Source organism: Ipomoea nil, unplaced genomic scaffold (assembly GCF_001879475.1).
Source record: "Ipomoea nil cultivar Tokyo-kokei standard unplaced genomic scaffold, Asagao_1.1 scaffold0298, whole genome shotgun sequence".
Taxonomy (NCBI): domain Eukaryota; kingdom Viridiplantae; phylum Streptophyta; class Magnoliopsida; order Solanales; family Convolvulaceae; genus Ipomoea; species Ipomoea nil.
The window spans coordinates 471,934-499,632 of record NW_017616726.1 but is presented as its reverse complement, the minus strand read 5'-3'; the positions used below and the strand labels follow the sequence as shown (position 1 = coordinate 499,632).

The following is a 27,699-nucleotide window of genomic DNA, read 5'->3' as shown; positions in this document are numbered from 1 at the left end:
ACAACGGTTAAAAAACCGTTGTTGTTTCTAGAAAAGACAACGGTTAAAAACTGTTGTCTATGCGCGGGACTTACAACAACACCGGCTTCAACAACAGAAATTTTACCTCTACGACAACGGTTATTAACCGTTGTCTATGTGCATTTTTCTTGTAGTGTCTTTTTAAGAAATTAAAGGATTAAAGGATGGGATGGGAGCTTCAAATCATTCATAAACAAGCTAGGATGGCATGCATGGTCTTTTAAGAAAATTAAATTCAAGAAATTTGTAGCCAAGTAGCTAGGAATACAAGGAATTGATCAAATTTAAAAAAAAATTGACCAAATTAAGTCATCTTAAGATTGAAATATAGAAAACAATATATAATGATGATTATATATATTCAAGAATTAGATGATGAATCATTCTCATTCTGCTGCTCTCTTATTCGCGCGGTAAACGGATTTGGCCGATTACTCGAGTGTCTTCTTGGAACTATCGTGCCTCCTCTGATAGATATAGACAACAAATTAAATGCATAAATACGAGTATACAATATATATTATATTAAAGAAGCTTGGCATATATATATGCTGAAGATGTAAAGTAGGAAACCTAATTGTTCACCTTAAGAGGCTAGGAAGGCTCCCATATCGACGAACAGGGGGAGGAGGGGCTGTATAATCAGGCTGGAAAGGCTACAGTACAGTGAAAGAAAATCAAGTAAAAATTAAAATAAATAAAAGAATGAGAAAGATATAAGATGATATTGTTTGGGCTTCATGTAATTAATAGAATGCGTTAACAATAATCTCCATTAGATTTACAATGATACATAAATTCAGATTTAAAGTACCTCCTATATATAGTTAGGTTCTATTAAGATATCTCATGATCTAACACAAAAAAAAAAAAAAAAAAAAAAAAAAAAAAAAAAAAAAAAAAGAAGCCAAAGCTTAATTACCTGGTTGCAAATCTCACACACAGTGTCACCTTTTTTATTGCACCAGCTTTGGACACATCCCCTATGTGCATACTGAAACCGTTCAAAACAAATTAATACCATTAAGCTCCAAATAAATTTGATTTGCTCTTATGTAAATAAAATTAAAAACAAAAGATTATATTATATATGATAAGTTGGGCGGGAGAATTAAAATAAGCTAACTAGCTTAGCCGTTAGCGCCACGTATAAATCTACCAACCTTTAAGGTACCCCGGCAAGAGCAAGGAACCTCCATATTTGAATCCAAATCTTCACCACGGCATATCCTGCACTCTACTCTCATCGTTGAAGAAGACATATCGATCTGCAAGTCTTCCTTAGCTTGTCAAAGAATAATCTGATCAATCTTTAGAATCACTCATGCCAAAAGCTATAGTCAATCACACACATTTTTGAGAACCAGAGTTTTGGACTTGGTCCTTTACCGACCTCCGCCCAACAATCCTCCTAGCCACATGGTGTCGTTGGACTTGACCCTTATAAGCCTCCGCCCAACAAAGTCTGATCCATAACAAACAAAAATTCAACAAAGAATGGGATGTATGTATGTATGTATTAGAATATATATATATATATATATATATATATATATATATATATATATATATATATACACACACACAGAATTGAAGAAAATGAAGCAAAGACTTACAACAACTCCGTTCTCTTCTTGAGAGAAATGGCTAGCTGCTTTTGGGATCGAATGAAGCAAAAGGATGAAAATCACTTCTATTTATATTGATGTTATACGAGCAGATTTCATGTATAAATACAGATTATATATATATTATTGTTGGTTACGGTCCTGTACGTTACAGTTTATATGTTAAGCAATTGACCACCCCTTCCCCTTCAAATGTGTGTAGAAAATGATTAAATTACAATAACTTAATATTCCATCTGTTACATTTTATCAGGGATATTTATTATTTACTAGTCAAATTAACTATTTCGTTTTTACTTATTTTGTATATTTTGCTTAATTTTTGTATATTTCTGTTACAATGATATCACATTTGCTTAATTACTTAAAAATTAAGAAATTACAGTTCAAGATAAGAAATAATTTAACGATTAAAAATGTGAATATCTCATAAAGGAAATTTCTTTAATTACATTTATTATACTCTTTTATTTACTCACAAGTGACAGGTATAACTATGTTTATTTATATATCACTGTATTTTACTCGATTAGGAAATTATGATTATGATATTTAATAATACCATAAAAACTGTATTATGTGAGGCTTCGAAAATCGTAAAATACCCTAAAAACTTTATAAAAGATTTCAGGACCCGCAAGACCAATTGTAGCCTCATATACATACACAAGCCTAGGCTTAGGCCTTAAGTTTTCATAGTAGACTCAGACCTAATTTTATAAAGTCCGGCTCGGCTTGGCCAATTTTCATCAATTATTGGCTCAGATTTTAGTTTGATGATACCAATTAAACATATTTTAAAAGTTAGGTCCCAAAATTCTTTTATTTTTCTAGACTAATGCATTTTTGACTTGTAAATCTGAAAGGTTCACTTAGGCTCTGTTTGGTAGAGCTTATTTAGGATCTTATAGTGTTGAGATATTTGATGATATTAATCATCTATATTAATAATAATGTATCTCTTTGTTTTCCCATGTGTCTCTTGGGTTTTCCCATGTTGGGTTTCCCATGTGTATCTTGGGTTTCCCATGTTGGGTTTCCCATGTGTCTCTTGGGTTTTCTATGTGTTTCTTTGTTTTCTTTGTATTCACTCTTCATCATCTTGTTGGCACTATAAATAGAGTGCTTGTATTGAGGTTTAGACACAAGAGATAATACATAATCAATTCTCCTTTTTATTCTTTGTTTGTATTCTACATGGTATCAGTCGCTAAGGTTTATACCTGCGTATAAACTCATCCATGGCCGACGACAACCTACCGCTGGCGCAGCCTCCCCAACCTCAACCCAAAATTGAACCAAACTCTTCCTTTTACCTTGTTCCTCAAGATCAACCGGGTGATTTCATAACCCCGACACGTTTGACCGGAAACAATTATGATGATTGGGCTGCTGACATACAGACGGCGTTGGAGGCACGACGAAAATTTGATTTCCTTAATGGAACGATCACTGGACCGACTCCACCTTGTTCTCAGTCGGATTGGACCACAATCAACGCTATGCTTATTTCTTGGCTAATGAACACCATTAGTCCTGAGGTAAAACGCTCTCTTGCTAAATACAGGGATGCCAAAAAGTTATGGGATACTCTCGAGAAAAGATTTGCAGTGACTAATGGGGCACGCATTCAACAATTAAAATCATCTATTGTTAAATGTGAGCAGTCTAAGAATATGTTTGTGTCCACATATTTTGGCCAGCTGTCAGCACTATGGGAAGAATTACATACCCATGAGCCTATTATTAAATGTTCCTGTTGTGTTTCTTGTACCGCCGGCAGTGAACATGAGGCACGACGAGAAAATAGCAAGCTACATCAATTTTTAATGGGTCTTTGTTCAGAGTATTATGCACAAATTCGCACTAATATTCTGTCCATAGATCCATTACCATCTCTTGACCGTGCTTATCAAATGGTCCTCCAGGAAGAGACAATTCGCTCAACTACAGTCTCCGAAGACAAGTCACCAGAAGTTATGAGTTTTGCTGTCAATACCGGTTCTGGCAAGGGTCGTGGTCGCTTTGATAAACCAGACAAATCTCATCTCTCTTGTACTCACTGCAAGAAATCTGGCCATGACGTATCTCAATGCTTCGAACTACATGGCTATCCAGATTGGTATGAGAATCGTGGCAATAACAACGCGCGTGGAGGACGCAGTGGACGGGGTAGAGGTGTTCCCCGTGCCAATGCCACTTTAACCAAAAAGCCCACTGACAGCTGTGGAGTTCCCTCATCTCATTTATTCTCACCGGACCAATGGAAGGCATTAACAGGGCTAATTAGTGGTACAAAGGTTTCTGATGATCAATTGACTGGTAAGTTTGATGCACGATTGTGGATAATTGACACAGGGGCCTCTCGTCACGTTACTGGTGATTCCACTCGGATGACTTATGCAAAAGATATATCTCATTGCCCTGTTGGTTTACCTAACGGCAAAACAGTGGTTGCAACTCAAGAAGGCTCGGTTCGATTAACAGACAAAATTATTCTTCATCATGTTCTTTATGTTATGTCTTTAAGTTGCAATCTTATTTCTGTTTCACAGTTAAATGATGATATGCAGAGCAGTGTTCTCTTTAAATCTCATATGTGTGCTATACAAGATCAATCGAGGGAGCTAATTGGAACGGGTGTTAGACGAGATGGACTTTACTACTTCAAGGGAACCGAATCAGTGCAACATCTTACAGTTAATGGTGTGACAACTTCAATTAATCTTTGGCATCAACGAATGGGTCATCCATCTGAAAAAGTGGTAAAGCTACTTCCCTCTGTTGGAATTGTGGGAAGTTTTAATAAAGCTTGTGAGGTTTGCTTTCGTGCTAAGCAACCAAGAGAAAATTTTCCTTTGAGTAATAGCAGAGCATCTCGAATATTTGAGAAAATACATTGTGATTTGTGGGGTCCTTACAAACACCAATCCGTGCGCGTTATTTCTTGACTATAATTGATGATTTTTCGCGAGCAGTTTGGATTTATTTGATGGTTGATAAAACTAAGGTTCTCAAAATGTTTTTTTCTTTTGTCGCTATGATTGATAGACAATTCTCTCAATCAATCAAAGTCGTTCAGAGTGACAACGGTACTGAATTCCATTGCTTGCGTGAATTTTTTTCTGCCACTGGAATTTTATTTCAAACTTCTTGTGTGGGAACTCATCAACAAAATGGTAGGGTTGAGCGAAAACATAAACATATTCTCAATGTAGCTATTCTCAATGTAGCGAGAGCTTTGCAATTTCAAGCTGGTTTGCCAATTTATTTTTGGGGAGAATGTGTTCTTGCGGCCGCACATCTGATCAATCGGACACCAACACCGTTGCTTGATAACAAAAGTTCCTATGAACTTCTCTTTGGTAGTCCTCCATCTTACAACACAATTCGTGTTTTTGGGTGTCTGTGCTTTGCTCACAATCAAAAAGAAAAAGGCGATAAATTTGCTAGTAAGAGTCGAAAGTTCATCTTTATGGGATATCCATTTGGGAAAAAGGGTTGGAAGCTGTATGATCTTGAAACCAAAGAATTTTTTGTTTCCCGTGATGTGAAATTTTTTGAGGATGTTTTTCCATTTCCCCTCGCGGATACGACTACCATTCCTCATGAAGAATTTGTTCATGAAGATTTTTCTGCAATCATTGATGAGGAAGAACCCAGCTCCCCAAACGAGCCAGACCCTCAACCTGAGCCAAGCTTTACACCCGAGCCAACGTCTCAACCTGAGTCAGACTCCATACCCGAGTTCAGCTCATAGCCTGAACAACACACTAGTAATCTTGTTCCGAATAACCAAGATCAGAATGTTGAGATGGGTCGGGGTATGAGAAATAAAGTTCCTTCAGTGTGGATGCGCAACTATGTTATTAATTCTACTGTTGTTAAAAGTCCATCCTCTGTCACACCGTCTCCACAGTCTCCCTCAGGTACTCCTTATCCTTTAACACATTACATTAATTGTGACAATTTTTCTCTGCCATACATAACCTTTATGGCAGCAATTCTTTCTGAAAAAGAACCAAAATCTTTTAAAGAGGCGATGACACATAGCGGCTGGAAAGAATCTATGAAAAATGAAATTCGGGCCCTTGAAGACAATCAAACTTGGACTCTTGAACATCTCCCACCTGGGAAAAAGGCTCTTGGGAGTCATTGGGTGTATCGAATCAAATATAACTCAAATGGGTCGATTGAAAGACTCAAATCATGATTAGTGGCTCTTGGTAATCATCATGAAGAAGGCATCGATTACACTGAAACTTTTGCTCCTGTTGCCAAAATGACTACTGTTCGTGCACTTCTTGCCATTGCCGCCTCTAAAAATTGGGAACTACATCAGATGGATGTGCATAATGCTTTTCTGCACGGTAATCTCGATGAAGAGGTGTATATGAAGCTTCCCCCAGGCTTTGAGGCATCCGATCCTAAATTAGTGTGTCGATTGCGCAAGTCCTTGTATGGATTAAAGCAGGCACCGAGGTGCTGGTTTGCAAAACTTGTTACGGCCTTGAAAGGGTATGGTTTCTTACAATCCTATTCAGACTACTCCTTATTCACCTTTACTCGAGGTGGAATTCAGATAAATGTACTTGTTTATGTCGATGATCTCATCATTTCTGGGAATGATTCTGCTGCTCTAAAGACATTTAAGGCTTATCTCAGTGATTGTTTTCATATGAAAGATCTCGGCACTCTAAAGTACTTTCTTGGTATTGAGGTTGCTCGTAGCGCCTCTGGACTGTTTTTGTGTCAAAGGAAATATACACTTGATGTTATTCCTGAAGCAGGATTGTTGGGGGCCAAGCCGGTTAATGTTCCTATTGAGCAAAACAACAAACTCGGCCTAGCTAGTGGACCAATTTTCTCTAATCCGGCAGCTTATCGGCGTCTAGTTGGAAGACTTATCTACTTGGCCGTAACTCGACCGGATCTCGCATACTCTGTTCATGTGTTGTCTCAATTCATGCAAGAACCACATGGTGAGCACTGGGAGGCAGCTTTGAGAGTTGTCCATGTAAGCATTGAAAATATAAATACTGGTGTTGGATCGTGGTGAATATTTAATTATTAAATTAATTACTTTAATTAAGCTAGTTGGACTAATATTTATTTAATTGGGCTAATTAAATGACTCATTGAATAATTAATTAGTTTAATTACTTAATTAAATGTAATTGAATGTTGGATTGTTCGGCCCAAGTTGGTGGAATATTTAATTGGGTTGGACCAGGCTGCTTGGATGAATTGGGTTGCCTAATTAGCGGGTTTGACATGGTCTTGGCCCATCAAAGTTATATGTGGATTACATAATTTTGAGGAAATTGGATTATTTGATATTATTTGAAATTTAATGAAATGATGAACCTGGACGCAATGGTGTCCCGGTACATTCCCTAATTCAATTAAGATAATTAAATTAAATTAAGGGATAGAGTTGGTTAGAGATTTCTTCTCTACACTCACCACTATAAATAGTGGTTTCATTTCCAAAGAATGAGATCTGAAAATCTGCATATCGAAGCTCTGCCGAAATCTCTCCAGGATATTGTCTGAAACACGCCCGCAGTTGTACTGCGTATACCGCGCTGAGGAACACGCCACTTGAACACCGGAAGCCCTTCTTTGAAGATCAAGCTGCATATTAGCCCTTCATTGAAGAACAAGCTACATAACTCCGGAGGCCCTTCAGCAAGGAACTACTTCCAGTTCGGCATACTTCCAGTTCGCCATACTCCCGAACTCGGCATACTTCCAGTTCGCCATACTCTCGAACTCGGCATACTTCCAGTTCAACATACTTTGAACTCAGCATACTTCCAGTTCGCCATACTCCCGAACTTGGTATATTTCCAGTTCAGCATACTCTGAACTCAGCACACTTCCAACAAGGAACTCGGCATACTCCCAGTTCGGCCATACTCCCGAACTCGGCATACTTCAAGTTCAGCATACTCTGGACTCGGCACACTTCCAATTTGGCATATTCCAAATTTGGCACACATCTAATAGACATACTTCTAGTAGAGAATCAGAGGACTTCTCATATACAAAGATTGTACCCCTTCTTGATTGATACATACTACTTGTAACCGATACTTTGAATTTTGAATATATACAATTCAAGTTTTTCGCGTTTACAATCCGTTATTTGAAAGGTACACCGGGTTAAGGGATTCTCCTACGAGCAGACAGTGATTTAACGCTACAGGGATGGTGTGGTTCAGATTGGGCCGCATGTCCTACTACTCGGCGATCACTTACGGGTTGGTTAGTTTTTCTTGGCCATTCTCCAATCTCGTGAAAAACAAAGAAACAAACTACTGTTTCTCGTTCTTCCGCAGAAGCAGAATACAGATCCATGGTAGCCGTTACTTGTGAACTCAAATGGTTAAAGGGCTTGTTGTTAAGTCTGGGGGTTCATCATCCCAAAACCATAAAGTTATTTTGTGACAGTCAATCGGCTCTTCAAATTGCAAAGAATCCAGTCTTTTATGAACGCACAAAACACATTGAAGTGGATTGTCATTTTGTTCGCGATGCAATTAAAGATGGTTTGATCTTCCCTTCCTACATTCCTACCAATTCGCAATTAGTTGATATCTTCACAAAGGCTCTGGGGCAAAGGCAATTTGAATTTCTTCTTCGCAAGTTGGGCATTTCAGATCCGCGTGCTCCAACTTGAGGGGGGGTGTTGAGATATTTGATGATATTAATCATCTATATTAATAATAATGTATCTCTTTGTTTTCCCATGTGTCTCTTGGGTTTTCCCATGTGTATCTTGGGTTTCCCATGTTGGGTTTCCCATGTGTCTCTTGGGTTTTCTATGTGTCTCTTTGTTTTCTTTGTATTCACTCTTCATCATCTTGTTGGCACTATAAATAGAGTGCTTGTATTGAGGTTTACACACAAGAGATAATGCATAATCAATTCTCCTTTTTATTCTTTGTTTGTATTCTACATATAGCTTATTTTAAGCTACTAATAAGCTATAAGCTCTGTTTGGTAATGTTTCTAAAATAATTAAGCTCGTAGCTTAAAATAAGAACTTATTTTAGAACGCTACATAAAGTAGCGTTTCAAAATAAGCTAGTAGCTTCCTAACTTCTTTTTTTTTTCATTTTTATCATTATTACTAATTTTTTTACGCGCTTTGCGCGAATGGGATAATGCCCAATGATTATTTTTAAATAAGTATTTCAAAGTATATCAACGCAATATTATATCAGAGATGTTCATGCATATGTAAATAAATATTGAATTTGTTTATTTAAATCGGTAATTCAAAATATATAAATGCAAGATAATATTTATTGAATTTTCTAATCGATATTTGGTAGTGGTAGTTTTTCCCTACATGTTTCATGCATTGTGAGATGTGTGTCGTAGGTTATCATGTGAAAGTATTGAACAAAATATTAATATTTATTATATTTGTATAAAATACTTAATTGGTAAATAAACATATATAATGTATTTTGTATTATAACTTTGATATTTAATTACAAGATAATGTAAAAAGAAGACAATGGACAATGCAGTGAATATAATAAATTGATAAATTTGAAGGTAATGAATCTTTGAATTGTAGAAAATAAAGAAAATATAACTAATGAAATTATATCTATTTTTAAATTTTTTATAATGAATAATTTTTTTTTTAAATAAAGGCATTATAGACATCTAATTCTAAATTAATTAAATGCATATGTATTATTTTTTGTTGTAGCTACTACTTTATTTAGTTTAATAAGAGTAATAAAGTGACGTATATACTTTTCATCAACAATAATGCAATCATTGATTTTTTTTTAAAAAAAAATACATACAAAAAATATATTAATGCAAAAGTATAATTGAAATATTAAGTTTTTTTTCTGATCTAAATAATCAAAAGAATATTAAGTTTTTTCTTATCAAATAATTTTTAAAGTTCTTGATTTATAATCTGTGATGCTTAACTTTGAATGTTATGTATTTAGTCAGACTAATTATTTGAACAAAGTTTATGTTAAATTTTATATTATATATATTTTAAATATATTTTAACATATTCGTAGTATATGTTTAACAATTATGCCAACTCTAATTGGGATGTGGTTCGAAACGAAGACTTTTCTTATAGAAATTAATGTGTAAGTTAAAATAATAAATACTTAACGGAATATTCCGTTACTAAAGTTTATGTTAACGGAATATAGGTTATTTAAGGGAAAAAAATAATATAATAGAGGGTAAATAAGGAAAATCAATAAAAAAATACTAAAATAAAAATAATATGAACCATTCATTTTAAGAAACAATAGTATAATATGAACCATTCATTTTAAGAAACAATAGGACCGACATATTTTTGTTCCAGTTAAGGGCCTAACATTATTGGCTCTTATTAAATTTGTAGATTTTAAAAATAACATCATTTACCCTTCCCTATTAAATACCCTTTATTTCTCCTTTATCTGCAACTTTCACGACAAATTCCTTATTATTATTATTATTACATTTTTAAAGAAATGACAAATCCTTTATCTTTTATTATTATTACTAGTTCTTTTACGCGCTTTGCGCGAATGAAATAATGTCCAATGATTATTTTTAAATAAGTATTTCAAAGTATATCAATGCATATTATTTTATTTTTGATATCCAATTCGATTTTACTTTTATTATACTTATATTGAAGTTCAAGGATTGTTTGATCACTGTAAACAAAGAAAATTGAATATATATTTAGAAATTCAAAGTTCTGGTTTACATATCAAGTATCAATGCGGTGTGGGTATATGTCTCTGGATATCCTCTGATTCTTCAATTGGAGCCTTGAACACTCCACCATTGAAGGGCCTCCGGGTTTCAAGTGGCTTGATCTTCAAAGAAGGGCTTGTATATATAGCTTGTTCTTCTTGAAGGGCCTCCGGGTTCAAATGGCTTGATCTTCAATGGAGGTTTGGATCAATAGGCATAGGCATGATCATTATGGAGGAGAGACTTCGGCTTTCAGTATCACATTTTTATTGTGATCCTGAATAATATTTTTCTAGATGTTTACATCACTTTTCCTAGGATGTGTGAGATTACATAGAAATGAGAGCTCCTATTTATAGCTGTAGGATAGAGAGTTTTGATAAGCTCAAACTCTTTTGATATTATCTAATTAACAAATTAGATAATATCAATATTATCCAAAATATTTCAAATATATTCAAATATACTAATATTGATAAATAATCAATATTTATCAAAATTTAAGTGTCTACAAATGTCCCCTCGAGACTTGCTTGTACACCACCTGAGAGCATATAAAACTTGAAAGTATGTAGTGCAAGAAAGTCTCGACACTACAACTTAAAGATATAAGGCCGTTTCAACTCGTGCCAAGGAGCCTTGAAAGATATAAGGCCGTTTTAACTCGTGCCAAGGAGTATCATTTAGCCTCCTCCATTTCAAATTTCATATAGGGTTTGCCCCCATACCGGTTGAAAGTGCCTATGAAGAGATGAGAGGCAGAGCTGTCCCACTGGGCGTGCCAATTTGTAAACAAAGAAAATTGAATATATATTTAGAAATTCAAAGTTCTGGTTTACATATCAAGTATCAATGCGGTGTGGGTATATGTCTCTGGATATCCTCTGATTCTTCAATTGGTGCCTTGAACACTCCACCATTGAAGGGCCTCCGGGTTTCAAGTGGCTTGATCTTCAAAGAAGGGCTTGTATATATAGCTTGTTCTTCTTGAAGGGCCTCCGGGTTCAAATGGCTTGATCTTCAATGGAGGTTTGGATCAATAGGCATAGGCATGATCATTATGGAGGAGAGACTTCTACTTTCAGTATCACATTTTTATTGTGATCCTGAATAATATTTTTCTAGATGTTTACATCACTTTTTCTAGGATGTGTGAGATTACATAGAAGTGAGAGCTCCTATTTATAGCTGTAGGATAGAGAGTTTTGATAAGCTCAAACTCTTTTGATATTATCTAATTAACAAATTAGATAATATCAATATTATCCAAAATATTTCAAATATATTCAAATATACTAATATTGATAAATAATCAATATTTATCAAAATTTAAGTGTCTACAAATGTCCCCTCGAGACTTGCTTGTACACCACCTGAGAGCATATAAAACTTGAAAGTATGTAGTGCAAGAAAGTCTCGACACTACAACTTAAAGATATAAGGCCGTTTCAACTCGTGCCAAGGAGCCTTGAAAGATATAAGGCCGTTTTAACTCGTGCCAAGGAGTATCATTTAGCCTCCTCCATTTCAAATTTCATATAGGGTTTGCCCCCATACCGGTTGAAAGTGCCTATGAAGAGATGAGAGGCAGAGCTGTCCCACTGGGCGTGCCAATTTGTAAACAAAGAAAATTGAATATATATTTAGAAATTCAAAGTTCTGGTTTACATATCAAGTATCAATGCGGTGTGGGTATATGTCTCTGGATATCCTCTGATTCTTCAATTGGTGCCTTGAACACTCCACCATTGAAGGGCCTCCGGGTTTCAAGTGGCTTGATCTTCAAAGAAGGGCTTGTATATATAGCTTGTTCTTCTTGAAGGGCCTCCGGGTTCAAATGGCTTGATCTTCAATGGAGGTTTGGATCAATAGGCATAGGCATGATCATTATGGAGGAGAGACTTCTACTTTCAGTATCACATTTTTATTGTGATCCTGAATAATATTTTTCTAGATGTTTACATCACTTTTTCTAGGATGTGTGAGATTACATAGAAGTGAGAGCTCCTATTTATAGCTGTAGGATAGAGAGTTTTGATAAGCTCAAACTCTTTTGATATTATCTAATTAACAAATTAGATAATATCAATATTATCCAAAATATTTCAAATATATTCAAATATACTAATATTGATAAATAATCAATATTTATCAAAATTTAAGTGTCTACAATCACCAAGTCCTTAATTAGGTGTATTGATGAAAAACAAAAAACAAAAAAAAAAATCCAATATGTTGGGTCAAAGATTAACAAAATATATATCAAAATTTGTAATCTTTTTTAAAATGTGCTAGTCCTTCGATTCTTATGGAAACAAATATGATTTGTTAAATTTTTGCTCAAATTGTCAATTTGATTACATTGTCAATTATTATAGAGTGCATTATGATTCCTCTTGATTCTTGTAAGGTGAATCACTAATATGATGAGAATATAATTGTGTTGTATTCAATAATAATGTTTGAGAGTACAAGGAGCGAATATATAGAGATGCTAGATAGAATCCTAGTCTAACACGAATAATATAGTCCTAGTCTAATATAGATAATAGAGTCCTAATAGTCCTAATACTCCCCCTCAAGCACAAGGTTGGTCAGCCAAAACATTGAGCTTGCAACGGAGTAAATTAAAACGTACAGACGAAAGAGACTTAGTAAAAATATCCGCTATTTGATCTTTGGTAGAAATAAAATTGACTGTAATTCCTTCTTCGCGACTTTATCACGAACAAAGTGGTAGTCGATCTCAATGTGCTTGGTGCGAGCATGAAACACCGGATTAGCACACAAATAAGTAGCTCCCAGATTGTCACACCAGAGTTTGGGCACAGAAGGTGGCGCAAACCCGATTTCTTTCATCAGAGAGACGAGCCAAGTAACCTCTGCATAGACATCATCCAGTCCTTTGTATTCAGCCTCAGTTGATGAACAAGCCACAGTACGTTGTTTTCGACAAACCCATGAGACAAGATTGGTCCCCAAAAATACAGCAAAACCACTAGTAAATTTGCGATCATCAGGATTGCCAGCCCAATCCGAATCAGAATATGCATGAATATCTAGAGAAGGAGAAGACGTAATCTTAAGACCAAGATGTAGTGTCCCATTTACATACTGTAACACCCTCTTGAGAGCCGCCCAATCCGCAGTAGAGGGAGAGTGCATGTGTTAACACAAACGATTGACTGCATAGGAAAGATCAGGCCGAGTTACCGTAAGATATTGCAGAGCACCTGCAAAGCTACGATACTGAGTGGGATCAGCGTATGGTACCACGGCATCAGTCTCGGCCTTCGTGGTTGAAACCGGGGTAGCCACCGCTTGCAATCAACCATACCTGCTCGTTTTAGAATATCCTTCATGTACCGTTGTTGAGGCAAAAGCATGCCATCAGACAACGGAATGGTCTCAATACCCAAAAAGAACGAGGGCACACCCATATCACGAACTTTAAACTCAAGAGCCAACTTGTCAATAAGAGCAGTCACATGAGCCGGATCAGATCCCATAACCAAAATATCATCCACATAAACCAGAAAATATAAACGAGTATTGCCATGTGAATATATAAATAGAGAGACATCCGTCTTGGAATGTGAGAAACCAGCAGAAACCAGAAAATCATGCAAACAAGTGAACCAAGCACGGGGAGCTTGCTTAAGCCCATATAAAGAACGTTGAAGGAGACAAACGTGCCCGAGCATCGTTTTGTCTTCATAACCAGGGGGCTGGCGCATATAAACCGTCTCAGCGAGATTGCCATTTAGAAAAGCATTGTGTATGTCCAACTATCGAATAGTCCATCCACGAGAAATAGCTAAGGATAAAAGAAGACGTACCGTAGTCAGTTTAATAACGGGACTAAAGGTCTCAAAGAAATCCTCGCTGGCAATTTGATTGAATCCCTTGGCAACTAACCGAGCCTTGTAAAGCTCAATCGAACCATCAGCCTTTCTCTTGGTTCTAAACACCCACTTACATCCAACTACATTCATACCTGATTTAAAGGAAACAAGCCTCCATGTATTGTTGTGCACCAAGGCATTAAATTCCAAATCCAATACATCCCGCCATTCAGGAAATTTAACCACTTGAGTAAAACATGTAGGTTCAGGAGTAACAGCAGCAGCAGATAAAGCAACATGATCATGTGGTCCCGACCTTCTCGTATTCATTCCATGAGAGCGAACGAGTGAGGGCGCGTGACGAGACCGACCACGAGGCCGGCCTCTTGGCCGAGGAGCCGGCTGGTCCGTGACTGTCCGCTCGGACTCGGTCACGGGTTCGGCAGTAGCAGGCTACTGGCGGTGGTGGTCAGAAGCGGCTATGGGCGCGGCAGGAGGGTCATGAGCCGTGACAATAGTCGGATCACCACCAGAAACAATTGGTGCAACACCCCACGGCTCCGGGCGTGGTTTTGGAACCTGCGAATCCACAGAAGCAACAAAAGGAAAGACAGCCTCATCGAATCGCACATGGCGACAGATAAAAACAATGCAAATATTGTAGCACACAAGAATACATAAATAAACTTTTTATATCATATCCCAATCAATCTGGTTCTTTACCTGTTGTCTGTAGTTTAGTATTCTGTTTGAGGTTTTGCAATCTTGTTCACGTTTGACTCTTGTAGGTTATAACACTCGTAACCTGGAGAGATTTTCATGTTGTGCAAATGGAGTTGGATTGCGTTGTTGGTAGTGTAGTATTTATAGAAGAATTATGGAGCAAATGGAGTTCTAAAAAGGATACAACATTAATGAATCTGAATCATTATGTTGCACCGGGTATTGAAACGCCAAAAGTAAAAGGGCTGATTCAGAGTTCCAAGTCATTAGGATTTAAAATTATAAAGTAATTTGTATTTTAATTATATTCAAATTTGTAATTTTTGTATTTTATTTAATGTTTTGTGTATATATATATGCTCTAGGGAAGAACATTGCTTTGGAACAATTTCCAATGAGCGAAAATGCAACCTAAACGGTAAAAAATAAATAAATAAATAAAAAAGTTTTATACAAATGTATGCTTGGGGAATCCAAAAGGCTGTGAAAAATTGAGACATTAAGGCAAAAAAGAAATCTGAAAGTTCACCCAAAATTAAAACGACGTCACTTTTGTTGGGCGGGAAAATGCAACCATTTGATTGACCATGACTATATGGCTTTAATATATAGAAAGATTATTGTTGATTACGTTCCTGTATGTTACAGTTTATATGTTAAGCAATTGACCACCCCTTCCCCTTCATATGTGTGTCGAAAATGATTAAATTACAATAACTTAATATTCCATCTGTTACATTTTATCAGTTGCGATATTTATTATTTACTGGTCAAACTAATTATTTCATTTTTACTTATTTTTGTATATTTCTCTTAATTTTTGTATATTTCTGTTACAATGATATCATATTTGCTTAATTACTTGAAAATTAAGAAATTACAGTTCAAGATAAGAAATAATTTAACGATTAAAAATGTGAGATCTCATAAAGGAAATTTCTTTAATTACATTTATTATACTCTTTTATTTTCTCACAAGTGACAGGCATTACTATGTGTATTTATATATCACTGTATTTTACTCGATTAGGAAATTATGATTATGATATATTTAATAATACCATAAAAACTGTCAAAAATCATAAAATTTTTGTGAAACTGTATTATGTAAGGCTTCGAAAATCGTAAAATACCCTAAAAACTTTATAAAAGGTTTCAGGCCCCACAAGTCCAATTGTAGCCTCATATACATACTCAAGCCTAGGCTTAGGCCTTAAGTTTTCATAGCAGACTCAGACCTAATTTTATAAAGTTCGGCTCGGCTTGGCCAATTAATTTTCATCAATTGGCTCAGATTTCAATTTGATGATACCAATTAAACATATTTTAAAAGTTAGGTCCAAAAATTCTTTTATTTTCTAGACTAAGGCATTTTTGGATTGTAAATCCAAAAGGTTCACTTAGAGGATGGACTTTACTTATTTTTGTAAAGTTTTTAAATTTTTTTGTTTTTGTGTGTTTAATAATACTTTTAATATAGTTTTAAAATTTTATATATTAATGATAAACTTATTATAAAAAATTAAATTATGAATAACTTTAGTCGTCTAGACCGAACCAGATATATACAATAGGAAAGTACAATATAATGCTTAGTGCCTAATACTCCATCTTTACAAAAAAATGTATATTTAAGCTATAAGCTCGAAAATAAACTTTATTAAACAGGGCCTTAAATGTATTTATTTAATCATACATTTCTCTTTTTTTTTTGTTCTCATAATAAATATTGTGTAAGTTGTTTTTTTAATGAAATATATGAAAGAGAGACAATTTATTTTAGAACATATAGTTTTAATTTTTTTTTCTTTCAAAATCAACAGGTAATATAAACTTGAACACTGTTATGAGACTAATCGTTAATAGAGCAATCATTATTGTGTGGACCTTATGGTCCACGCAATAATTTACTGGAATAAAGCAAAACAATTATATGATCAACCCTGGTGAACAGGTCTCCTAATCGAAGGGCCTCCATGACAAGGTGAGGGCCGTTCGGTCATCCAAATCTTCTACAGTTTGTACTTCTCTTTGCCACCTTTTCAAGAATTATTTTAGTGTCTCAGTTTCTCCTTGCTATACAGAGGTCAGGGTCACGAAGTGCTTCTTTGTTTTCATGCTTCCCGCAAAGTACGTTAGGAATTGCTAAGCTAGGGTTTCAAAGCAGTCGATGGACCGTGGCGGCAGGGATTGGAACCATCGATGTGCCGTTCCTCCCAGGGTTGAGAAGAAAGCGCGACAGTACATGGGGTCCTCTGCCCCTATTACCATCATTTTTTCCTGGAAGCTAACCAGGTGATCACCAGGGTCCTCTGTTCTGTTGTAGGTAGGCATCGTCGGGCATTTGAAATCCCTTAGTGCACGGTATTCTTAGATTCTCAACGTGAATGGGCTGGCGGACAATAGAGACCGAGCGGTTGGGCGGTCTCTTCCGCCTTCAAATTTCTTTTGGAGGTTTCTTACTTCTTTGGCGAGTTCCTCCACCTCTTGATCTCGATTCCCTTGGCCAAGTCTTGGAGTTTCTCAGCTTCCCTCCATTATGTCTTGCGGAATTCTTTCTATGTCACGTACCCCCCCCCCCTCTCCCCCCCTTGTCCCTTCTATGTGAGGACCGGTTGCTTGGGTGGCCTCAACTCGTCGCTGGGGTTGAGCCTGGTTCTTTGCTGCTGACCTCTTACCGGGGGCTTCTCCCAGTTCTGGCTGTGAAACAGTTGTCCGCCGGTTCAGGGGTCCTATACGATCGTGAACAGAAACCGCATGACGGTGTCCCCGGGGTGGAGCCGGTCTCTGCATCGTTTCTGGTGGTTGATCCACGTTGGTGTCATTTGCTCGAGGGAGTTCTGAGGATTCTGCCCTTGCAGTTTGGCCGCGACGTAGGCCTCTAGGAAGTGTGCGGTAGTTTCCACTATCTCGGGTGGGAGCTCCACTGGCTGGGTCCTTGGGATGCCGGTGGGCGTGCACTGGAGTGGGCCTCTTCTTCGCCTCGAGGATTTCCCAAGTTGGCCTCCCTCCCAAGGGGACCCCGGTGACCAGACCGCACCCGCGAGGGCGGTCGGCTAAGGGTTTCTTTCAGATCCCCAACAGGTGCAACGACCGGTCGGCTGGTTCTAGTGTTTTGTCGTGTAGTTGCCATGCTCTTAAGGTTTGAGGAACGAACAAAAGCTTTTCGTATCGATCCCCACAGACGGCGCCAATGTTGGTTTTATGACTTGTGGGCAGTCAACGGCAAGCCAACACTACCGTTAGAATAACAAGAATATAGGAAAAATATATGGAGAAAATATAGGAACTTTGTATTGAAGAGTATTGCTAGTGGATCGTTGAAAGTTGCCCCCTCTCCTCTGTGTGAGAGGTTTATTTATACATATTTTGGGCCTAGAGCCCTACAAAAAATAAGAATTCTAGACTGCCTCATATTGGGAGTCTTAGTTACATAATAAACCTAATTCTATTATACTAGAAATAATGAGTCCAATTGTAATTATATTTGAAATAACAAGCCTAATTTTTGACAAACTCTTTGGTTGCTCCTCATCGTATATCTTTCTTGGGCTTCTTTGATCCATTTGCTTTCATGTGCCGGTCCATGCGGCCCAGGCCTAATATATTATCCAACAGACATCTAATTCTAAATTAATTAAATGTATATGTATTATTTTTTGTTGTAGCTACTAATTTATTTTTTAATGGCTGAAATGTCATCTCGCACCATGAACCATACGCGATTCTTCATGCCGCACACTGACCTTTTATATGTGCTGATTCGATACACAAACTAATTTTTTTTTTCGCCTAGCCTTTTTTACAGGTTTCAAATCAACACATATAAAAAGTCAGGGTGCGGCATGAAGAATCGTGTATGGTTCATAGTGCGGGATGACACTTCAGCCTTTTTTAATTAACAAGGATCTTGTGGTCCAATGGTACTAAGTTGAACTTCTATATGGGAGGTTGTGGGTTCAAGCCTTAGTAGAGGCACTATTGATTCTTTGTGTTTCAGTAGTTTCTAATAATCGTAATAGAGCTAATAGCATTCAAAAAATTTTATTTTTATAATTTAATAAGAGCAATAAAGTGGCGTACATACTTTTCATCCACAATAATAAAATTATTGATTTTTTTTTAACTTTCATTCGTTGTTGAGACAAATTGTTTCGAGAGTTTGTCAATGACATTGCTGTCAATAGAGGATGATAATAAATAATTCAAAATATAAAGTTACAAATAGATATTGTTATAATAATATAGTAAAAAATATAGTAAAAATTAACTTACAAATTTAAGGTAGTTTCTAATAATCGTAATAGAGCTAATAGCATTCAAAAAATTTTATTTTTATAATTTAATAAGAGCAATAAAGTGGCATACATACTTTTCATCCACAATAATAAAATCATTGATTTTTTTTTTTAATTTTCATTCGTTGTTGAGACAAATTGTTTTGAGAGTTTGTCAATAACAATTGCTGTCAATAGAGGATGATAATAAATAATTCAAAATATAAAGTTACAAATAGATATTGTTATAATAATATAGTAAAAATTAACTTACAAATTTCTTTAGAAGTTTTTATGCATTGATAAAAGCATAATTGAAATATTAAGTTTTGTTCTCAATAATCAAAAGAAGATTAATTAAACGAAAAAAAATAACTTAAATTTATTTATTTTTTAAATGAAAGAAAATCAAATGATTTTCAAAGTTCCTGATTTATAATCATTGAATGCTATGTATTTAGTCTGGCTAATTATTTGACCAAAGTTTATGTTAAATTTTATATTATATTTTTTAAATACATTTTAACATATTCGTAGTATATGTTTAACAATTATGTCAGCTCTAATTGGGATGAGGTTCGGACCTAAAACCTTTATTATAAAAATTAATGAGTAAGTTAAGAATAATAAATAGTTAATGATATATTCCGTTAATAAAGTTTATACTAACGGAATTTAAAGTTATTTAAAGGAAGAAAATAATATAATAAAGGATTAAAGGGTAAATAAGAAAAATCATTAAAAAGAAATATTAAAATCAAAATAATATAAACTATTCATTTTAAGAAACAATTACCACCAACATTTTTTTATTCCAGTTAAGGGCGTAACATTATTAGCTCTTATTAGAATTGTACTAGTATTTTCGTCCGTGCGATGCACGGGATGGATTTGTTATAATATATTAAAAATATTTGGATTGATATATAATTATTTAAATTAGAACATCAAATATTATACAGTGCAATTGAAGATATGTTTTGAATTATTTATGTGTTTTGATGTTATCATTGTTTGAATTTGAGCAAATAATTGCTCAAATTAATAGTTAATGTGTAGATGTACGCATGCGATGCTGTAACTTTGGAGATTTTATTTATCATTGTTTAGTATATTTTTTTTTTATATAAATTAGGCAAATATGTTCGTTCTCTAGCAACTCAGTTATAGGAATGAATTGCTATCTTAATTCATTTGTATGGAATATATATATATATATATATATATATATATATATATATATATATATATATATATATATATATATATATATATATATATATATATATATATATATATTTGTCTAGATATATAGCAATTTTGTCATTTAAAAAAATATAATATCAACAATTATATTTACACATTATTGAAATCTGTTTGTAGATAACATTGGTTGTAGCAACGCAATCCTGTCCATCATCGTATAGAGCTAACACCTTCAGTCTATCAGGATAGGTGACTCGGGTGAAAATATATAATGGTAGAGCATTAGTCAATTAGTGATCCTTTTAGTAATATCAAATTCATTTTCAGCAAATTATTCTTTTATATTTTTAGTCAATTAGTCAATTAGAATATCATATGCAGTGATATTTTTACCTAATTTTCGTTCAATTTTTAATTGATGATGTATAATATTATTATTGAAATATTTACATTCCATTTTTAATTTATCTTTAATATTGTTTAAAATATGCATTTACTATTTATGATGTAGAAATATTATTGAAATATTTCCGTCAAATTTTAGTTTCCATTTCATTTTTAATTAAAATGCAATGATCAAACCATTTATTATTTTTCATATTAATCAATTATGGATCATTTTTTATTTGCATTCAACTATTAGTATTCATTTCTTTTTATATTTTCAGTCAATTTGTAATGCCATATTCATTTTCAGCCCATTATTCTTTTTATTTTATTTTATTTTATTTTCATTCAATTAGTCAATTAGAATATCAGATGCAGTGATATTTTTACATAATTTTTGTTCCATTTTTAATTGATGATGTAGAATATTATTATTGAAATATTCCAGTTTCATTTTTAATTTTTGTTTCATTTTTAATTTACCTTTACTATTGTTTAAAATATGCATTTACTATTGATGATGTAGAATATTATTATGTAAATATTTCCTTTTTATTTTTAATTTACTTTTATTTGATGATGTAGAATATTATTATTAAAATATTTTCGTTCTATTTTTAATTTTCATTTCATTGTTTAAAATTGTGAAAGATTTATGACATAATTGTGATTTGATGTATTATACTGTATAATATTATTGTGAAAAATTAAAATGCAATGATCTGACCATTTCCTTTTTCATTTTAGTCAATTATGGATCATTTTTATTTTCAGTCAATTATTAATATTCATTTCCTTTTTCAATTAACCTAACTTCAATTCCTTTTTTTCATTTTTAATTTTCAGTAAATTATTAATATTCATTTCTTTTTTCAATTTACCTAATTTCCATTCCATTTTTAATTGATGATGTAGAATATTATTGTGAAATATTTATGTTCCTTTTTTTCATTCTTTTTTTAATTTACCTTTACTATTTACTATTGTTTGGACAAGAAATCAAATAAATATGATTTTGTTTTTAATTATAGTATAGATTTGACCGTGAGGTTGTAACATATATATATATAATTGGTTATATTATAAATTGTTTAAATTTGTTATATAGGGTATTATGTTATGTGAGAGCATTGAATATGGAAACAATATTATCAAAATTTTAATTGATTTCTACTTTATATTTGCTTACAAAAATAAGTTGTATTAAATTAGTTGGTGATAAACATCCAAAAATTCTATACGGTAATACCATACATAATATTACCAATTATGCTATTATGTTATTAACTAATTAATTAATATCTTTTCTACACGATATTATAAATACGTAAAAAAATACGGAGAATTTGCAAACAATAATGTTACCAAAAATATTATTATATTATAAAATATAACTAATATATCTGGAAGTAAAATTTGAGCTCTAAGATCATATAGAGCACTCTTTGATCCTAAATCAATAAATAATTAGTTATATACACATTTAGCAGTACCAATATCATTACTAATACTTCATATATATCTGCAGTATTGAACCTTTAATGTGAGATAAGAAATAATCAGTTAAATGATGCCTTTATTTGGATGCACTAAGACTATTACAATGCTCCATCACTTTGCACAACTTTGGCTTTATTTTATACTTTAAATTATACTTTGCTTATCCTTTAGATTTTAATGTATTATTTTAAGCTAATTTATTTATTAACATTAAAAAAATACATTTTAAAGTGTGACAATTTATACTAATAAATCATTTTAAAAAGTGGCAAAAGATGATTTTCTAATTTGATGCCACTGCATCAATTTAAAAAATATATATATATATTGCTATTGTTTACCTCAATCATCTCATAAATATCCATAATTTTTATTATAGGAGTTTAATCAACACATAAACTGAAAAAAATGACAATCATAAACAAAAAATGTACAAAAATAAATGATAAAAACATTATGATAATGATTAAGACATAATAAATTTACCTTTCCAAAAAATCACAAAACTCTGGAAATCCTGATTGAAAAGGAGTTGTGTATCAAGAGTTACATATCTTGACATAACTGGCTAATCAAAAAGAACATTCATTACTTGTCCTTATTCAAACACTTTCAAATATAAAGAAAAAATAAAATACTTGTGTTTAGAGTAACTCTTCGTATCATTTTTAACTCTACACAATTGCATAAGAACAATCATAGGATTTGCAAGGTCAGAATTAAAAAAAAAAAAAAAAAAAAAAAAAAAAAAAAAAAAAAAAAAGGTTTCAACTCTTGGCCTTGGTATATGTTGATCCCACACTGTAGCTTTCAATTGATTGTCCCTATAAACAAATAAACTACGAAGTTCTTAATAAAAAATACATATACAAAATACAATAAAAATAACAAAATTAGATAATTTACTTTGTATCCACGTACAATTAGAAAATCAATAAGTTAAGAAAGCTTCCCTGCAATGATCTTATCCAATGGGGAGTATTCTCAACGACCCTACCAATAACGTCAAATATGTTAATAAAAAAAAAAAAGAATTCAGATGTAGATTAAAATTGTAAATGAAACTTACCAACAAATTGTTTATCATCTACAGACTTCAAAGATGAAAATGATTTCAATAAATAAATTTGTCTAGAAAAGTTGTCATTTTTTTATATTCTTTAACCAAAGTACCATAGTGGAATTACAACATAAAATAATGAGTGCATTTTTTGAAAATATAGAAATTACTTATCACCATAAAATTTTTAATGGCATAAACTTTTCATTGTTTGAAAAGCTTACAGTACTTACCAACATGTTCCCTTATATGAGCATGAAGTTTCCTACAATGAAGTAAAAAAGAAAAGTGTTATTTTACAATTTATTTTTGCAGTATAGGAAGCAGTTTTGTAATGCATTTTTTCCCCAATTTCATATACAACACGAGTTCTAGAAAAAAGCAAAATCGAAAAAAATACCATTTGATCGGGAAATATGCACTCTCTAAATTTTATGGAATCACTCCCCTTTATCTATGGGACTTCATATAGGTGCACACCAATCACCATCTAATAGCTTTGAAAGTCTTCAATGGAGAAATATCCTAGGCAAGAATAAACATTGGAGTCGTATAAAAAAAGCAAAATTGAAAAAAAAAAAAAAAAAAAAAAAAAAAAAAAACCTCTTGATCGTGAAGCATGCACTCTATAGATTTTATGGATTCACTCCCCTTTCTCTATGGGACTTCATATAGGTGCGCACCAATTGCAGTCTAATAGCTCTGCAAGTCTTCAATGGAGAAATATCCTGGGCAAGAATAAATATTGGAGCCGTAACAGTTGTATGTTAATATACATATCTATATCTCTATATATACTTACTCAATATAAAAGAATGAATAAATAAATATAAGGAAAAAATATTACCAATTAATAGATTTACCAATTAGGTTAATACTTGAATATGGAAACAATATTATCAATTAATAGATTTTAATTAATTTCAATTTTACATGTCTCTCTCTATACTTCTATGGACCTCTATATATACTAAACTAGATACTAAAATTAGTCTAGGAAACTACTAATAAGAATAGGAAAGTAAGACAAATTTCCTAATATTCAACACTTGTGATTTATTTTTGGTTGTAAATATTCGTTTCCTTTTCTTTCCTGATCTTTTGGTATTTATTTCTTTATCTTGGTATTTTTCCTTTTTTGTCATTAGCTTTCTTGGAGCAGAGAACAACCCTCTTCGTGTTGTGTGATTTCTTTCCTTAACACATTTAGTTACCAAATAAGTTTTACTACAAAAATTTGGGTGGAAAAATGAAATAGGAGGATTTACTTTTATATATATATAGATATAGATTGCAAATAGATTACACATACAAGGCAGTATGTGACATGCATGAGAAAAAATATATTTTGCATGCTAATTATAAATAAAAAATAAAAAGAAAATTTCATAGTTACTGGATAAATTAACTCTCCATGCAAACATATTGGTTCATTTTTCATTAATCAGAGTACTAAGATATTCACTGCATGCCAAGCACCTTGTGCTCAGATGGTATGTAGTGACCTCTTTTATGTGGGAGGTTATGAGATTGAGTTTCAGTGGAGGTGTTGTTGACTTTTTGTGCTTCATTAGGTTGAGAAAGTATATTTGAAGAGATACTATAATGAGAACAAGAAAATAAATGAGAGAAAACATGGAGAAAGAAAAATCAGACCATCTTTCCATGTCTAGTCTATGTATACAACTGAATTCTCTGTACATTAAATAAAAAATAGGGAAAAGTAGTTAAGTGAAATAATGACCACCAAAATTATATATAACATTATTATTATTAGGGAAAGAGTCAAATAAGCCCTCAAACTTTACCTATAAAGTCAATTAAGTCCTCAAACATTACAAAGTTGCAATTAGACCCATAAACATGTCATTTTGATGCATTGAAGCCCAGCAACCAATTGATGACCTGTTTTTGCAGGTCACAAAAAATTCTGGCGCCTTTCTAACTCATTGCGGTGAATTTCCGATCAACTTCACAACAAATGGAAGAAAAACACAGGAAAAAATTGACCAAAAAATCACATGCCGGAGAAGGCAGTTCTCACTGGAGAAGGTCTCCTCACCGAAGTGAGAATGGGGAGAAGGCAACCTCACCAGAAGGATCCATGGTGACCTACGATGAAAATTTTGAGCACAATTAACCAATCTCACCAGGCAGCTGCATCACCCATTAACACAATCAATCACCAAAATTCAAATTTAGAGCACAACTTTCAATTAATTTTACAAAAGTAGATGTAGGCCTACAATGGAAAAGATTAGAATGTTCTGTGATATTCCTTTCATCCATTCCAAAATTAAAATTGAAGTCTTACACTCTTACCAATGGGTGATCAGATTAAGGATGTCGTCGTTATTGTTGGGGCTGTCGGCGGACATGAGGAAAGGGAAAGTGAAGAAGAAGAAAAGAGATGTGATGGCAGTTCCACCTCGGCTCTTCCGAGAACCATTTGGAGGTGGAGGACACAGCGGAATGGATTACCAAAATGGTTTTTTCCGCGGAATGGATCACTCAGATGGCGACAGGGGCGGAGGGACATGGTGGCTACAGGGGGCCTTGGCCCAGTTGTTATATTATAGACCGTGGTGCATAATCAATTATGCACCGCGGCCCATATACGGCGCCGTTTCTTTAAGTAAAGAAACGACCCGCCATTAGAGTTAACGGAGTCTGTTTGTTTGATGTATTAAACACCAACTGATACTATAGTATATTCAAACCGACACTGCAGTTATATCAAAATGATACTGTAGTTATAGTAAAATGAAACTGCAGTGTATATAAACTGAAACTGAATAACATTTCACATATTTGAGTGTATATTGTACAATGAAGCTGTAATTATATCAAAATAATCATGTAGTTGTGTTTTAATAAAACTATAGTGTATATAAAATAAAATTAAATAACATTTTCACATATTTGAGTCTATAAATATCGAATGAAACTATAGTTATATCGAAATGAAACTGTAGTTGTGTTCAACTGAAACTGCAGTGTATACAAAATGACACTGAATAACAGAGTTACTTTTTGCAAAAGGGTACGAAACGGCGGAAATAAACACTGTTAATTTTCATTTAAAAAAAAAAGACGCGCGGTGCATAATCGATTATGCACCGCGGTGCATAATATAATTTGCCGCCTTGGCCCCCCTCAAAAAAAAAATATATATATTAGTAGGGTAGATAATTTAGTTTTTAGAGAACATGGTAACGGGGGCCTTGGGCCTTTGGCCCCCCCTAAAAAAATTATTAATAATATATTATTTTTTAGCCATCCACTTCACCAAAGTATGGATTGTTATGCAGTGGAATCGTGTCCACTTTGCAAGGTGGACACGGTTCTATATTCATAATTATTGAACTCTATTTTCATAATTATAAAGCTCTATGTTCATAATTTTTGAACTTTATATTCACAATTATTGAACTCTATATTCACAATTAGAAAACTCTATATTCATAATTACTGAATTCTATGTTCATAATTATAAAACATTATGTTCATAATTTTTTAACTTCATATTCACAATTATTGAACTCTATATTCACAATTATAGAACTCTATGTTCATAATTATAGAACTCTATGTTCATAATTTTTGAACTCTATATTCATAATTAATTGATACGATTAATTCCCGGTTGTACTCGTAGAATGTATATTGTGTAGGTATATAAAGTGTATATTGTATGTATGAACAATGTATGTAAGCTCAAAGACTCTTTTATTCATTGATAACTTCTTGCATGTTTAGAGAGAAGGGAGAGCCCTAGATAGAGAGAGAGAGAGTGTAGTGGAAATGAAGGGGATGAACCCCTAACTTGGAGAGCTAAGGCCCTATTTATAGGTCAAGGGTTGGCTGGTTGACCTTGACCCGAACCGTATGTCCCGACCCAAGTAGGAGCACGGAGCGTACGGGGAGTCTAAACCTGGGGTATATTCCCCATCAATTATAAACAATTTTGGAACTGTGTCCACACGGTTCCACATCATAATTTTCCCCAAAGTATCTGCACTCTCCAAACAAAAACTTTGAGACTAAGATTTCAAAATCTTATTTGATTCGCAATTGGCCCTTGCCAAAAATATGATTTCTTCTTCTTGAACATACGCAATCACATATTGTCTAACACGCTCTAAATTTCTTCTTGAAATATGTATAAGCCAAAAATATGGCTTATACATATTTCTTATTCTTTTTTTTTTTTTTTTGTTTCCCAATTTCTTAATGATTGTTTTTTAGTATACATTAAAAAACAAATTGAAAAACAATTTAGTATAGATTCAATTATAGGCGAT

General features: G+C 33.6%; 1 protein-coding gene across 1 annotated transcript; it reads right to left on the bottom strand.

Moving 5' to 3' along the window:
• Window positions 1-382: 382 nt before the first annotated feature.
• Window positions 383-1,283, bottom strand: LOC109157252 (E3 ubiquitin-protein ligase MARCH3-like). Its single transcript, XM_019305160.1, has 4 exons — window positions 1,185-1,283; window positions 944-1,015; window positions 607-677; window positions 383-488 (listed from the first exon to the last, which is right to left on the bottom strand). Exons 1-4 carry the CDS (start codon window positions 1,281-1,283, stop codon window positions 383-385), a joined length of 348 nt encoding a protein of 115 aa, XP_019160705.1.
• Window positions 1,284-27,699: the final 26,416 nt, after the last annotated feature.